Below are 16,206 nucleotides of genomic sequence, written 5' to 3' on the forward strand. Positions count from 1 at the left end.
CTCTCCTGAAGAGTCCTCCCCTGGTCACTGCAATCCCTTGCTTCTTCCCGCAGGCCAGACAGCAAAGAGACCATCCTACAGACCAGTAGGCCACTAAAACTCTGATCCTTCTTTTAGTAGCTGGGCCTTGAGTCCGCCGACCTCAAGGCAGAACTTTAAGCAACAGCAGTTCCCCAGGCCAGGAGGGCCATGAGGTCAGAAAGCGCCAACCCACTCCACACGGTGTCTGTCCCTTAAATACCCCTACCCAGAATGCCCGGCGGACGAACCACTCCCACCGAATTGTTTCTGGGCAAAGAGTATTCAATATGTCCAACCAGACTGTATTTACAACATCTACCAATGGTGACAGCACAACCCATGGTCAGATGGAAATCTGCACAGTCCAGTCAAACTGGTACAGAAACCATTACATTTAGGTAATAATAAGTTGAGCCAAACTGTAGCTTCAACTAACTTAATGTGAAAGTGGAAACTCCTGCGCTGTCGGGGGGGGGGGGTTATGCTAAAAGGACACTGCTGCAACACCTAAGTACTGATCCAAGGCATGACAAATGGGACAAAAGTGGGGGAAGATGGTAGTTGCGCTCTTGTTGTTTGTCTGTGGCAGCGTCCCGTGCTCCAATCCTAATGCATATCATCACGTCACGTGTCCTCTGAAGAAGTCACGTGACGTGATGATATGCATTAGGATTGGAGCACGGGACGCTGCCACAGACAAACAACAGGAGACGAGCTCGGCGCTCGTAGTTACTACACACTGCAGCATTGTTTTAAATAATGTCTACACCTGCGGGTCATTTGCAACACAGGCTGTACACCTTACAGCTGTAAGGTAAGTGGCTTGCAAACACGGAGGTGTCCTCACTGAAGATCCCCCCTCCCTTCACGATTGGACTTGTTTTGTGTTTCTCATCACGTGTTTTTGCTTTTTGGACTGGATGATAGAACTAATATTCATGTTTGTCCTAGGGATTTGTCACTTGTAGTTCACCAGGATCTGGCACGTTTTTGCTAATGGGGCACTAGCCCACATATATTTTTCTTGCATTATATATATTTTTTTTTTTTTGCATTTTGTCATTATTCACCCTATTTGTGTTAGTATATGCATTTTTGTTTTGCTATGTTCAAGCAGTCACTGTTTCGCGATTACCTTTATATATTAGGCTTTGTCTGCCCGCAACATGTCATGTTGATCAGCTACGTTGCACTGCACTGCATCCTCACCATGTTCTTTTAGCATGTAGGATCCATTCATGCATTGGCCCGTTTCTGCTTTTTTAGTTCACTTTGCCACTTTAGTCATCTTTGTAGCTTCCCTCCCCCCCCTTCATCACAGCGCAACTACCATCTTCCCCCACTTTCAACTAACTTAAATTTCAATAGAATAGCGTCTGCTCATCAGGAGCAGGGCGCTACATATGGGATGTCATATGCAATTGTATTTTATGTTTACGTATTTATACTGCTACTATAAATTATGCAACTTCACTTTAGAAGGCTTGCAGGTTGCAATGTGTATCTGTGCCATATACGTATTGTACCATATGTGGTATTCATGGAATTAAATTAATTTTGATAACCTACAGTGTCTCCTTGCTCTCCAGCTTCATGCTTCACACCTTCAAACCCTTCCCTCCTTTTTTTGCTGCGCAAAACCCGGGATGGAGGTACCTCTGATAATTATTTCAGAGGCCTCACATGAAGTCCCAAATTCTTTCCATTTTATCAAGTTGACGTAATTATTCATACTGCACCACGCATATACTGTAGATCCCCACCACAATTATTTCATTGGGTTAGGAGAGATTCTTCCCCTCTGTCCCAAATGTAATGGAGATGTAGGGGACCTAATCCATATGCTGTGGAGATATCCAAAATGAACTAAATATTGGAATGATGTTACTGTTACTATATCCTCAATTTTAGATATGATTACATGAAAAGCTGACATATCGGCATCGAAACGCCACAAAGAAATTTATGAAAGTTTGGCAATGTTGGTTATTAGATGCTCCGGGATTGGCTTCTCCATAGAATTTTGCAAAGCCAATATTTCCTCTCCCTTAAAAAGACACGCCTAGAGGATTAATTGCACACACAATCTGGATAGTTGGTTGGGGGGATTTGTTTCTGAAATGAGCAGCTCCTTAAACTGGTTCCAAAGGTAGAAGGTTTTATTACTTTAATGCATTCTCTGCATTAAGGTAAAAAAAACCTTCTGCATGCAGCCCCCCCGCCATACTTACCTGAGATGGATCTCCATCCAGCCATGTTCATGAGAGCAGAGGCTTTACCAGTAAAAGTTGTGACAGGGTCTCTTTAAATTCTATATTTTTTATCAGCTTGGAAGAATAGATGTTACATAAATCAGAAATCACTCCTGACCTGGTTGGTCACTTTAAAATACCTTGCTGTTTTTTTATGTCTCACCTGTATAAGAATATCGGGACTATAAAGTCCGATACTTTCACCAAATTTTCAGCTTCCACAATTCTGTTTGCAAGTCCAAATCCTTCATTCCACTCCACCGGGGTGTCCAGGGGAAGAAGATTCCCTATAAGATGGAGAGACACGTCATGTACTGGATTAACACCAAAATTTCGAGATTATCTACTTATATTTCAAACACTAGATAATAATATGTATGTTTAAAAGGAGGTCAAGGCTTGCTGGTTTTAAATAAACTACCCCCCCCTCTTTAGCTCTCCCCAAGTCTTACATTCACTTCTATTTACTCCTTCAAGATCTTTGTTGTCCTTCTCACTGGAAGCCACACAGCTGTCCCTCTAGAAGCCTCTTGACCAGGTTCTACTATTCAAGGACACCTCAGTCTCAAGTTATTTCTATGGAAAAGAACATCCTTCATTGAGACGAAATGTTGAGAAATGAATGGAGACTTCATTTCACACAGATGAATGAGCCCAGCTGAGAGATTTTTGAGGGGTGGCTGCGCAGTAAGCGTAAGGCTTGGGGGGAATAATGAGGAACTTTTATCGCTTCAATACCGGACACTTTCACCCCCTTCCTGCCCAGGACAATTTTCAGCTTTCAGCGCTCTCACACTTTGAATGAAAATTGCACGGACATGCAACACTGTACACATATGACATTTTTATCATTTGTTGTTACACAAATCAAGCTTTCTTTCAGTGGAATTTAATCACCATTGCCAAATAAACCAAAAAAGACTGAAAATGTTGAAAAAAAATGTGTTTTTCTTTATTTTTGCAAATAATCTTATTTCATAAATTTAGCCCAACATGTAGTCTATTCTGATCCATTTCTTTGGTGAAAATAACCCAAATCAGTGTATATTGTATATCAGTGTAGGAAAGTTTAAGGGTCCACAAAAATATGGGATATATATCTGAAAATTGATCAATCCTGATGTACTGACAGCCGATCTCTTTTCTCGAGGCCCCAAAACACCAGAACAGTACAAATATCCCCCAAAATTACAATTTTTAGAAAGTAGACAGTCCAAGGTACCTAGTAAGAGGCATGTTAAGTTTTATGAAGTTGTAATTTTTTGTCACAATTTTTGGAAAATGAAGAAATAAAAAAAAGTCTTATTTTTACAATTTTTAAATTTTTTTACATACTGTCAGCAGCGCAGTACAGTGTCATCATATAGCTGGTGTGGTGCTAATCAGGGACACTGACTGGTGACAATATGTAAAAAAAAATATATATATATATATATAATTTATATATAATAATTTAAGTTCATTTTTTTTTCCTCATTAATGTACACACAGCACCCCATATTGACAGAAAAACACAGAATTGTTGACATTTTTGCTGTATTTAAATCAGGTGCTGTCCATTTCTTCTGATCATCCTTGAGATGGTTCTACACCTTCATTTGAGTCCAGCTGTGTTCGATTATACTGATTGGACTTGATTAGGAAAGCCACACACCTGTCTATATAAGACCTTACAGATCACAGTGCATGTCAGAGCAAATGAGAATTATGAGGTCAAAGGAACTACCTGAAGAGCTCAGAGACAGAATTGTGGCAAGGCACAGATCTGGCCAAGATTACAAAAACATTTCTGCTGCACTTAAGGTTCCTAAGAGCACAGTGGCCTCCATAATCCTTAAATGGAAGACGTTTGGGATGACCAGAACCCTTCCTAGAGCTGGCCGTCCGGCCAAACTGAGCTATCGGGGGAGAAGAGCCTTGGTGAGAGAGGTAAAGAAGAACCCAAAGATCACTGTGGCTGAGCTCCAGAGATGCGGTCGGGAGATGGGAGAAAGTTGTAGAAAGTCAACCATCACTGCAGCCCTCCACCAGTCGGGGCTTTATGGCAGAGTGGCCCGACGGAAGCCTCTCCTCAGTGTAAGACACATGAAAGCCCACATGGAGTTTGCTAAAAAACACCTGAAGGACTCCAAGATGGTGAGAAATAAGATTCTTTGGTCTGATGAGACCAATATAGAACTTTTTGGCCTTAATTCTAAGCGATATGTGTGGAGAAGACCAGGCACTGCTCGTCACCTATCCAATACAGTCCCAACAGTGAAGCATGGTGGTGGCAGCATCATGCTGTGGGGGTGTTTTTCAGCTGCAGGGACAGGATGACTGGTTGCAATTGAGGGAAAGATGAATGTGACTGTTCTTGAATGGCCCAGCCAGAGCCCTGACTTAAACCCAATTGAGCATCTTTGACCAATTGAGACCTAAAAATGGCTGTCCACCAACATTTACCATCCAACCTGACAGAACTGGAGAGGATCTGCAAGGAGGAATGGCAGAGGATCCCCAAATCCAGGTGTTAAAAACTTGTTGCATCTTTCCCAAAAAGACTCATGGCTGTATTAGATCAAAAGGGGCTTCTACTAAATACTGAGAAAAGGGTATTTTTTAATAAATCTGCAAAAATGTCAACAATTCTGTGTTTTTCTGTCAATATGGGGTGCTGTGTGTACAATATGGGATGCTGTGTGTACAATATGGGGTGCTGTGTGTACAATATGGGGTGCTGTGTGTACAATATGGGGTGCTCTGTGTACATTAATGAGGAAAAAAATGAATGATTAAATGATTTTAGCAAATGGCTGTAATATAACAAAGAGTGAAAAATTCAAGGGGGTCTGAATACTTTCCGTCCCCACTGTATATATTAAAAAAGCAGCAATATATCAAAGTGCTTCTGTGCTTTCATATAGTGTCCAAACATGTCAATAATGACCTCGCTGAAAACAGTGCTGTAAGTGATTTAAATCATATAACAAAGTGCTCATGTGCATGCAAGTAGCGACCAATTGCGTCACTAATCCAATATTGATAAAGGTCCATGTAATCCAAAAGCTGTGATCCAAGCTGTGCTTAGGTGTCATCACTCAGGTGCCCCCCTTAGGTAATAAATGGTCACCTTGGATCATGCAACTTTGCAATTAAGCTAAGTCAAAACACGCATGTGACCCGCCTCTGGGCTTTATGATGGTATTGGGCTCCTGGATTCCTCAGCATATGGGATGGGATGGCAAATGGGATATGAAACAGGAAAAACTCTATAGTGCAGGTACAGTTTGAACCATTTATTAAATAAAGCAAAAAAGATCCCCTTCAGGGGTACTCACACTGATTAGGTGCGTCAGTGCACCGCTCTATATAAGCCTATACTGGTGTATACCAATGGTGGTATGGGGATGATACGGCATCCTCCTCTGTGCACAAGATGCCTGCTGAGCCCTTCTGACCCCTCCCCAACGCGTATCGATCCAGGGATTATGCATCTACTTCAGGGGGAAATAGTATTGGACGGTGGACATGTGAATCTTAAATAATGCCGGTGGCCATTTTGGTGAAGACCAAGGACACTCTAATGTTTTGCCTATGGTTTCAATGCGTGTATCACATAGGAAACAATAATCGGATACAAATGATAGACATCATTTGCCCTCATTGATTCCCATTAACTCCATTATCCATTAACTCCATTTTCCCTAAGTTATATGGTGTCCTAATAGACCCATAATTACTGGCCACAAACGTAGTGACTAAATAGAGGGGAAAAAACCAAGAGAACAAACTAAAGGAAAATAATCCCCAGGACGTCATCGGAGGATTTACACATGATCCCTTATAATACAGCATAAACAAGATATGCTCCATCATAAAAAACATACATGTTATACATAGGTATTGCTGTTAAATTAAAAAAGTATTGTAGTACATTGCAGACGGCTTTAATAAAAATAAAAAACATATATATATACAGCAAGCGCTCGGGCAATGGCAAAATCCCAGCAGTTTTAACCATCTACCTGCTGAAATACCCGTATCCTCCATTTCCCGTAAACACCTTAGAAATAAAAAAAAAATATAAAAAGATAAAGATTTAATTTAAAATATTAAGTGTTAAAATTAAGTAAATATATATAAATAAGTAAATATATATAAAACCTTCATTTAAAACCAACACACCATTAGGGAATCCTCAAAATTTAAATTAGACGCAGATATTATGATTATGATGATAGAAAGAAAAAAAAAAAAATACTCAATACTAAAATGCGGAACAAGGAGCAGTTAGGCGCCTAATAATTGCTTAAAAAAACATTTTAAATCAAATTCTTTGTTTAAGCCACCGGGGGGCCAAGGAACCCAACTGGTGAATCCACCAGGATTCACGTTTACTAATTTCCCTTATATAATTGGAACCTCTCCAGTGGTGTTTAGGGGCCTCAATACCCCAAAATTCCACACCAGCTGTACTTTTATTATGAACATCTCTAAAATGTATAGATACAAAATGCTTCTCAAAACCCTTTTTTATATTTCTGACATGTTCTTCCATGCGATCCTTTAGCGCTCTTTTTGTTCTGCCCATGTATATAAGGTTGCATGGACATTTAACTGCATAAACTACACCCACCGTGTCGCATGAGCTAAAATGCTTGATAGTATATATCTGTTGGGACTGGGGGTGAGAGAAGGTTTTTACTTTTCTGACATTATTTGGAACTCTTATGCAGCTATAACATCGCCCACAGCTATGAAAGACCTTAATACCCCAGAACATCTTAGGTTTGGGCGGAGGTGGTTCCACAACATTATGTATCAATTTATCTATTAGATTCGGTGCCCGTCTGTATACAATCCTTGGTCTATCTGGTAAGCTTCCTTTGAGGAGTACATCCTGCTTCAAAACAATCCAGTATTTCTGGATGATTTTTTCCACCTCTTCATTCTGTAAATTAAAATCTAGAACTATACCCATATCATTGTTAGTATCCCTATTAGTGGTTATATTTTCTAATAAACTTTCCCTATCCATATTCCTAATTTTATTCTTCTCTGTTTCCAAGAAAGAGTTATGGTACCCTTTATCTTTGAACATCTTGCTCAACATCTCTGATTGCAGCTCAAAGTCGCTATCCTGTGTGCAGTTTTTTCTTATTCTCATGTATTGCCCATTACATTTAAGGTGCGCCGGGGATGAGGCAGTGATGTCGCACCTCCCCCCACCCCACAGACTTGGTGATATCTTTTCCCTGGGTTAGGTTTCCACCCCCCTTGAAGGGAGCGGACATGTGTATTCTGTTTTTGAGCAGCAGGCCTCTGCCTACCTGCTGCCTACTCCCTACCTTACCTTCCCTTTCTTTCCTCCTTGCTCACCCCTCTCTCTCTTTCAGATATCTGCCAGACCTCTGGCAACCAGCCCAGCCACCGACGGATGTCGTACTCACTTTGCACAGGACCCCAAGACCAGAATCAACACTTCCCTCGGGTAAGTGACGGTGAATTGGGGATAGGCCCGACCCTCCAGCTCCATGGCTAGTAATGACCCACCAGCTACTCCATTGAGAGTGGCAACCCACAACTCCCAGGGTTTAAACTCCCACACCAAACGTAGGAAGGTTCTAGACTACATGAAATCTCGCAAGATAGATATCCTTTTCCTACAGGAAACACACTTTCCGATCTGGTACAAGCCTACTTTTATTCATGCTCAGTTCCCCCTGTTTTTCTTAGCTAGTGCAGGGGACAAAACTAGAGGGGTGGCTGTTCTTATTTCAAGGAACTGCAGATTCTCACTGAAGTCAGAACATAGGGACCCCGAGGGCAGATTTATCCTAATCAAAAGGCACAATTGATGGCCATATTTACTCCTTAGTGTCATATTATGACCCAAACTCCGGCCAACTGAAATTTTTCAGTAAACTCTTTCGGAACTTGGGCCCCCAGCTAGAGGACTCCCATCCTGGGAGGGGACTCGAATACAGCCTTCGATCAAGGCCTAGATAAGTCCAAACCTCCACACGCACAAATCATTTGCCCAACCAGGAGCAGTTCAAAAATTGCTAAAATGATATATCAGCAGGGCCATTTGGAGAGAACTGAACCACACCAAAAAGGATTATACACACTTCTCACATGCACATCAATCCTATGCTAGAATCGATCACCTTTTGGTCTCTAATGCCCTCATTCCCTCTGTTAGTAAAACACAAATCACCAACACGGTCTGGTCAGACCATTCCATGATCAGTATCGCGGTAAATAACCGAACGCCTCAATCTAAATTCCCCTACTGGAGATTAAATAAAGCAATCCTCCCAGACCCCATTAGAAAATCCTAAACTGAAAAGGCCAACTCCGAATATTTCTTGATGAACGACACCGCTGACATTTCGGCAGAAATGCTATGGGCGGCGCATAAAGCCACTATTAGAGGCAAAATCATCCAAATTACATCCCAACTTAAAAGGGCTAAAAGGGTTGACATTGAGAAGCTGGAAAACAACTTCCTGGCCCTCCGTCTGGAACACAAGAGAAACCCCATCGCTTTCCCATGTCCCACCTAGACTCAGCCCACCTAGAAACAAATCTAGCTCTAACAGCTAACGCAGAAAAAAGTATCAGATGGCAAGGGGTGAAATATCATCATCAGAGGGACAAGCCGGGGTCCCTCTTGGCTTCCAGACTTACATCGCGCACCCACACAAACACCTTCCCCAAAATAGAAATAGCTGGCAAACCACCCACGGTGAACCCCCTTAGAATCATAGAGGCCTTTCACAAGTTCTACGCAGACCTGTATAATGGACAACGGGATGAAAGGAGCCCGGATCTTTCTAGATTCCTTGAGAATCTACCTATTCACGCTTTATTAGAGGACCATAGAGACAATCTCGAATCTCCCGTTACCACAGAAGAGGTGTTGGAGGTGATTAAAATCCTAAAAATCCTGACGGGTTCTCTATACCCTACTACAAAGCATTTGCACAAACAATAGTGCCACACTTGGCTAAATTTATCAATGCCAATTTCAGAGGAGACCCCCTGGACACACAGTTGAACGCCCCATTCATAACCATTATCCCAAAACCAGACAAAGATCCAGGAGAAGAAAACAATTATAGACTTATATCCCTGATCAATAATGATCTAAAAATAATGACTAAAGTTATGGCCTATCGCCTGTCTTCCTTTATAGGAACATTTATACACAAAGACCAAGTAGGGTTCATCCCCGGAAGACAAGGCCCTGACCAAGTTAGAAGAACAGTGGATGTGGTCTCTATCTTACCATCTGGATGGGATGGCGGTCATAAACAAACTGGGATGCTGCTGTCGTTAGACCTACAAAAGGTGTTCGATTCCATCTCTTGGTCTTACTTATTCTCTATCATGGAGCTCTGGGGCTTTGGCCCGTGATTTACGGAACTCCTTGAGTCCCTATACTCTACCACTGAGGCCAGGATTAGACTACAAGGGCTATACTCAGACCCCATTAAAATAGCCAGAGGAACATGCCAGGGATGCCCTCTATCACCGCTGATCTTTGCTATAGCAATAGAATCACTAGCAATTGCTATACGCACAAATCCAAGCATAGCGGGGGTCTGATGCGGTCCCAATATCCATAAATGTGGCCTTTTCGCGGATGACCTCATCCTCTTTATTACTTCCCCTACCACATCCCTACCTGTTATATGTAAACTCCTAGAAGACTTCTCCAAGAACTCGGGTCTACAAGTTAACTATGCCAAGTCCCAAGCACTTCTTTCTCTTTCTCTCCAACCGTCACTAGTGGCCCAGCTGAAGGAGTAATTTTACTTTTCATGGACTGACTCTTCCATCCAATATCTCAAAATAAATCTCACAACCAAATTTGAACAACTCTATAAACGCTAATCATCCCCCTATCTACAGTAAACTAGAAACAGATCTTAAACTGTGGTCTCCACACCAACTCTCCTGGTTGGACAGGATTAATTCTATCAAAATGACTCTACTCCCAAGACTCCTATATCTCTTCTGCTCGCTCCCATTGTTCATCATAAAGGACCATCTCTCATCATTCCAAAGTAAAATTGTTAAATTTGTCTGGGGTAAGTCTGGCCACCGTCTTGCATGGCAAATTCTATTTAGATTGAGGAATAAGGGGGATTGGGCCTCCCTAACCTGCTCTGGTATTACCAGTTGGCTAGACTGGCTCAGCTTTCCATGGTCTATTCCAGACTGGCTAGACCAGACTGGGTCAACATGGAGAGACAGACGCTCCCATCTTTCACTCTAGACTTCCTCCTCTGGTGCTCGTCCACTGATAGGCCCCCCCATCCTATCACCTTCCTTGTCACACAGTTTGGCAATATGGGATAAACTCAGGCATTCCCCATCTGTAGTGTCACCATGCAAACCCTTAGCCCACATCTTTCACAACCCGGAATTTCATCCAGGAATGGATATCAAGGCCTTTCGATGGTGGCTAAATAAGGAGATGTACCGGATTGGGCACTTCTTCACCTCTGCAGGGCCCATCTCTCTTCCCCATTGCATTAAGACTCTGGATCTACCCGATTCGGAGGGATTGAGATTTCAACAACTATCACACTACCTACATTGTATATGGTCTACGAAACCTAACCCACCTCAATTCACTCTCTACGAACAATGGTGCGGTCCAGTCATGAAGCAGAGGGGAGGGATTTCCATAATTTATGCATCACTTGCCCTAAATAACCGGAAACCCCCCTATATGCTGGCTTGGGAGAAAGATACACAGGAAACTTGGGACTTGGACACCAGGCATAGAGCCTTTTCCAGATCCTTCAAGGGTATCCTTAATATATCATTATCAGAAGCTAGTCTGAAGGTCATCACCAGATGGTACATGACCCCTTCCAAACTTTCCACCATATTCCCATCGGTATCCCCCCTATGCTTTTGAGGGTGCAAGATGAGGGGAACCATGATGCATATATGGTGGGACTGCCCCAAAATCCGAAGCTTCTGGAACAAAATTTTCCAATTAGCATCCAAAGTTACAGCACTCATGATTCCCAAGTCCCTTTCGACAGCCCTTCTTAACCTGTTAATACCCAAGATCCCGAAATTCTCTCAAAAACTAATCTTCTTTATCTTCCTGGGCTCCAAACTCACCATAGCTAAAGCCTGGAAGCAACCCAGGGTCTCCATTGTAGCGGCCAAATACAAAATATCATAGATCATGTCCCAAGAGAAGATGGTGAGCTCCATATTGGATACCTCCACTCAGTTCAAGGAGACTTGGGAACCCTGGGCCAACTATGTGGGAGTGGGCAACTCCCCAGGCACATTTCAACCTTAAAGAATGCCTTCAAGGTCTAGACAGCAGGCTGTGTATCTCCCTTCTCTTTTTTTCAGTCTTTCTTCCCCCTAACTTATTCGCCTATCCTTCCCCACCCCTACATATGCTGTTTGGGTTTTGTCCCCATATAACATTCTCCTGCAGTGGACACACACTGCAAGTTCCTTAACCCTCACTATATAATTTAAAATGACAAGCGGTACTTTACATAGTGTTAACCCATGTTGATTAGGGAACCCCCATGATCCACCACAGATTATGGGGAGTCTTAGCAGGAGGAGGCAGGGAGGAAGGGGTCCGTTCTCTCCTCTTCTGCACAGTTAGCTCCCTTTCGGGGTACAGGAGGTAGAGGAGACAGAATTACACCCCAATACCCTCTGGGTATCCAATTTGTGAGGTGTCATCTTAAATGACTCCCCAGTATTCGAGTATTGCAGTATTGCTAGCTCCAGACCACATGATATACCTATTACTCATACTCATATGATATTGTACGGCTGTCTTTCTCTGTTCATGAATCTATAATATGCCATGTTTACCCATTAAAAACCAATAAAAACCATTGAAAGTAAGAACTGCATTATGTCAGGGTGGTGGATGACCGTGGTCACACCCCCTGTATGATCTGTAACACTGTTTTTGTGCATGACTCTTAAATCTTTTCATATCTTAATAAGAAATGTTATTAAAAAAAAAAAGAATTAGAGGTCAGTGCTCCACACTCCCAAAAAAGTCAGCGATTGTAAGGGAGCTGAGAGGTGCACGTCTGAACTGTGCTGTCCAGGAGAGGATAGGCCAAGAAGCTGAGAGACAGGGTCTCGCCCAGGGGTCAAAAGTGCCCCAGGCCAGAGGCCCAAGACTGAGGGAGAGTCTAGACGGAACAGCTGGGAGCTGTAAAGGAATGACCCAGAGTTGAACAAGCTACAGCATTTGTGTTCTGGGGATGGGTGCTAGATGGTCTGGAGGACCAAGGCACGAGGACTGAGCAGTAGAGCTGCAAAGAGAACCAGGAGGCTTGAATAGTATTCTCTTTTCTATTGATAACAAGAACCCCCTTGCGTTGGAAGCAATACATTTGTGAACTTTTGCTTTCTTTAAATAAAAGTGGGCAGGAAAAACCCTGAAATGTACTTCTGTCATAGAGTAGACTCAATATTTTGTACTACCAATGAGCTACAAAACCCCCAGCTTGTCACACTATCTAATTATGGAAGTTAAGATAAAAACATACAATTTTTGTAACACATTTCCCATACAGCTATTTTGTTTTATAAACTTACCAAGCTGAGCAAAAATTTCCCCAGTCTCATAACTTCCCATTTTGCAAAATCCACGATTGTCAACAAGAGTGATGGTCTGCGTAAGCGGATAGGTAATTCTCACCATCGTGTGCCCCTCATCATCATCAGAAGCCTTGGCGATGTTGCTGAACCCCATGTCTTCCCAGACATACTTGCAGGTATTTATAAAGGAGGATTTTCCATGACCCAGGAAACCAAAAAGTTGCAGAAGGACTCGCCTGAATCCTTGGCTTCCTCGCTTACATTTCTGAAAAGAAAAACTTCCAATGAGGTCTCTGAGCTCAGCATTGCTCATAGTTGTTTCCCTGTCTTTGTAGAGTTTGTGATAGATGTGGCTTTACTGAAGCTGAGTGAAATATTGTAACACCAGGAAAAGTTCAGGAGTCCAACGTTTATTAGCTAGAGTATTAAAAGAATGTTCAAAGCTTGCACTGAGGGAATGTGTAGGATTAGAGAAGTCTCCGATATCTGTCTTGTAACTAACAACTACAAGTAGATTCATATTCTGCTGAGAGGAGGAGGACTAGCTACAATACTCAATAAAAAGAGGGCAAAGAGCAGCAATAATATGCAAAGTACCATGGGTAACTCATGAAAAACAGGCTTTTAAAACCTGGCAAGGTCCTTGCAGATATCTTTGACAGTCTGCTAATTTATTTCTGCATGTTTGGGGGTTCCATTGAATCTTGGTCACATTAGAAAAGCCCGGAGTAAAATAAAAATAAGAAATTAACGTAGGGCGGGCATGACAGTGTTAATAGTGTGGCAACTGCAGGCAGGTTTTTGTAAAGGAAGAGGGGATTGGCTAAAAGGAAGAAGGGGGGGTGGAGCGGAGTTTCATTTTAGGAAAGTGTGGGTCCCTCCCCAGCTCAGTGTAGCAGGAGGAGCGAGATTCCCACCCTCCCTCCCTGATTGTGGTCAGTATGGTGGTATTGTGTTAATACAGCTGATTTTACCTCCTACAAAGAAGTGGATGTCGTGGCAGAGGCGGGTGTTGGTCTTTGCGGGTGAAGGAAGAAACCCAGGATATGGAGTTCAGGACCCATTGGTGGTATGGGTCCCATTGGTGGTATTCCAGCTAACAGTGGTTTAGCTGGAATTTGGTTGACGGGGGCACTGCGGTTGGCTCCGAGCTAGTATGTCAGCTGGAGGCCTAGTTCATTTTAAGGTACCGCAGTGCTGGAGTGGTTCGAGTGGCAAGACTGGGGGGTTTTCCTGCAAATACCAACGTGAGTATTTAACTGATGGGGGGGGGGGGGGGGTTCTAACAGAAGTTTATACAGTTAATGGTAATTTTATTTGACTTTTAATAAAATGGCTGCTACGGTCAATATTTACTCCAGCTTGGTGTGGTCTCAGTTTTTGGGTAAAAGGTATGGGGAAATAGCAGTTGGGGGTTGGTCTGGCAGTAGAGAGTTAGCAGGGTACATCTGTTATACAATAGTCATGACTTGAGCTACCTACTGTCTCAGAGATAAGAACCACCCCCAATTTTAAAAATGCTAATGCTAGAGCTGGACTTGTTTTTAAAAGTTCTCATACTTAAGCAGTTGGGTTCAATGGATTTTAACTTTTACTGTCAAAGCCCCCTGTCTAGCATTACCCATAGGAACTGGAGGCTCCCCTAGCTATTAGAAACTGATTAGAGAATGATCAAAGTATTTGTAGTTGGGGATGAGTGAATCAATTAATGCAATCAGAACTCAGCCATCCAGCCAATTCAGATGCTCTCTGGGAGGCAGAAAGTTGTTTCATCAGAGAAACTAGTTCAGGTCCAGGAACAGGTGTGGTAATCCAATAAAAAGTAAGCATTGGTCCTCAGACTAGGAAGGTCATGTCCAACGCTCATGGAATGCAATCTTGTAGGTGCTGGAGACTGCGCTGGATTGACTGAATCAGTCACTGGTCCTGGGTGGGTGGTTATGTGGGAGGCTTAGAAGCATTACTTCTGGTAGGAATGTGCTTGATGGTGGAGAATGGTCATAGACCCTCTTGGGTCTTAGTCTGCTGACTTTTAAACAAGGTAGTAGGTTGTAGAGAGGGACTCTCTACCCAATGACATGTTTGGCTGAATACTATCATACTGTGTCTTTGTTCAAGCAGTGATTTTACACAGGGGATATAAATGCTGGCCCCCATAAACCCATGAGCCATAAATGTTGAATTCCAATTGGATATAGGGGCAAATGAAGGTCACTCTGGGGTGGGTAGATCATGCTTTCTTTTTTTTCTTTTTTTAGGGGTAGAAAATGAGCAGGATAGGCTTTATTGTTCATTACAAATATTTGATTCATACATTATTATTAGTGGATGAAAAAGTGACCCAAAGTACCCACTACCAGCTCTGCGAGGTAATGAGTTTATAAAGGGTACTTTGGGTAGGTCTTTACCCAGTTACCTAATATTACTGTGTGAATTAGATGCCCGGTGTAATGAACATCATATCCTATTATGCCCATTTAATGTTCCCAAAAAGTAATGCTCAATCCTTGCCCCAAAGAGCATGCTTGTGCATGGAGCATGTGTTCTCCGGAATGAGTTGGTAAAGGGTACGTTGGAGCGCTTGTTTATCCTTATTTAATTTAATATTAATTTGAACAATGAAACCCATTCTGCTGAATCACCAGCGGATCAAGTTTTTCATTACTACCTCATAGCCACTCTCTGTCCCACTCTCATCCTCATTGCAGGACAACCAGGATAGCACCCCCTCTGTGATGATTGGCTGGCCATGGCACGACTCAAGGCATCCTCTTTGTTAGGCAGATAGAGTCAACCATAGCCTAAGCACCGATTGGTCTACACACCCCATACCTCTGATTCCTGCCTCCGGTTGACTGTGTTCTTCCTGACACTTTATTTAAGAATCACAAGCCCAGGGCCCTGGGCTTGTGATAATGTCAGCTTCCTGGCTCCCTTCTTGTTGTGCCCTGCTGGGTTACTAATCACTGGATTTCTCTTTGTTGACCCCCTGTCTTGTACCAAGATTATTTTTTGGATTGCTGCCTGACCTCGGATTTTTATTTTTTTTTACTGGATTACACTTGCTCACGCCCTGCCCTTATTCCAGAGCTGTGTGTTGGATTATGCTTGTTTGCTACCTGCCCAGACCTCAGAACTGTCTTTGAACTATTCCTGCCTGCTCCCTGCCCCGACTTTGGACTGTCCCAAGATTCCATTAAATGCTTGACTAGCCTTGGGACTACAGGTACCCTCCCTTGTCTCCGTTGCCCAGTCCTGGTGCGGTCTGGCCAGGAACTACATTATTATGTTCCAAGACTTGGGGGCAACCAATAAGCCTGCTTGTCTTAAG

General features: G+C 42.8%; 1 protein-coding gene across 1 annotated transcript in view; it reads right to left on the reverse strand.

Annotated features, from left to right (window-relative positions):
* Positions 1–13,139, reverse strand: part of LOC141147506 (uncharacterized) — a 31,624-nt gene extending 18,485 nt beyond the window's left edge. The window contains exons 1-2 of the mRNA XM_073634739.1: positions 12,873–13,139; positions 2,437–2,560 (exon numbers count right to left, since the gene is read on the reverse strand). Of these exons, the coding sequence (XP_073490840.1) occupies positions 2,437–2,560; positions 12,873–13,029 (281 nt within the window). The 5' untranslated portion in view covers positions 13,030–13,139. The remainder of the gene's footprint in view (positions 1–2,436; positions 2,561–12,872) is intronic.
* Between the last annotated feature and the right edge of the window lie 3,067 nt (positions 13,140–16,206).

This window comes from Aquarana catesbeiana, linkage group LG06, assembly GCF_042186555.1.
Source record: "Aquarana catesbeiana isolate 2022-GZ linkage group LG06, ASM4218655v1, whole genome shotgun sequence".
Taxonomy (NCBI): domain Eukaryota; kingdom Metazoa; phylum Chordata; class Amphibia; order Anura; family Ranidae; genus Aquarana; species Aquarana catesbeiana.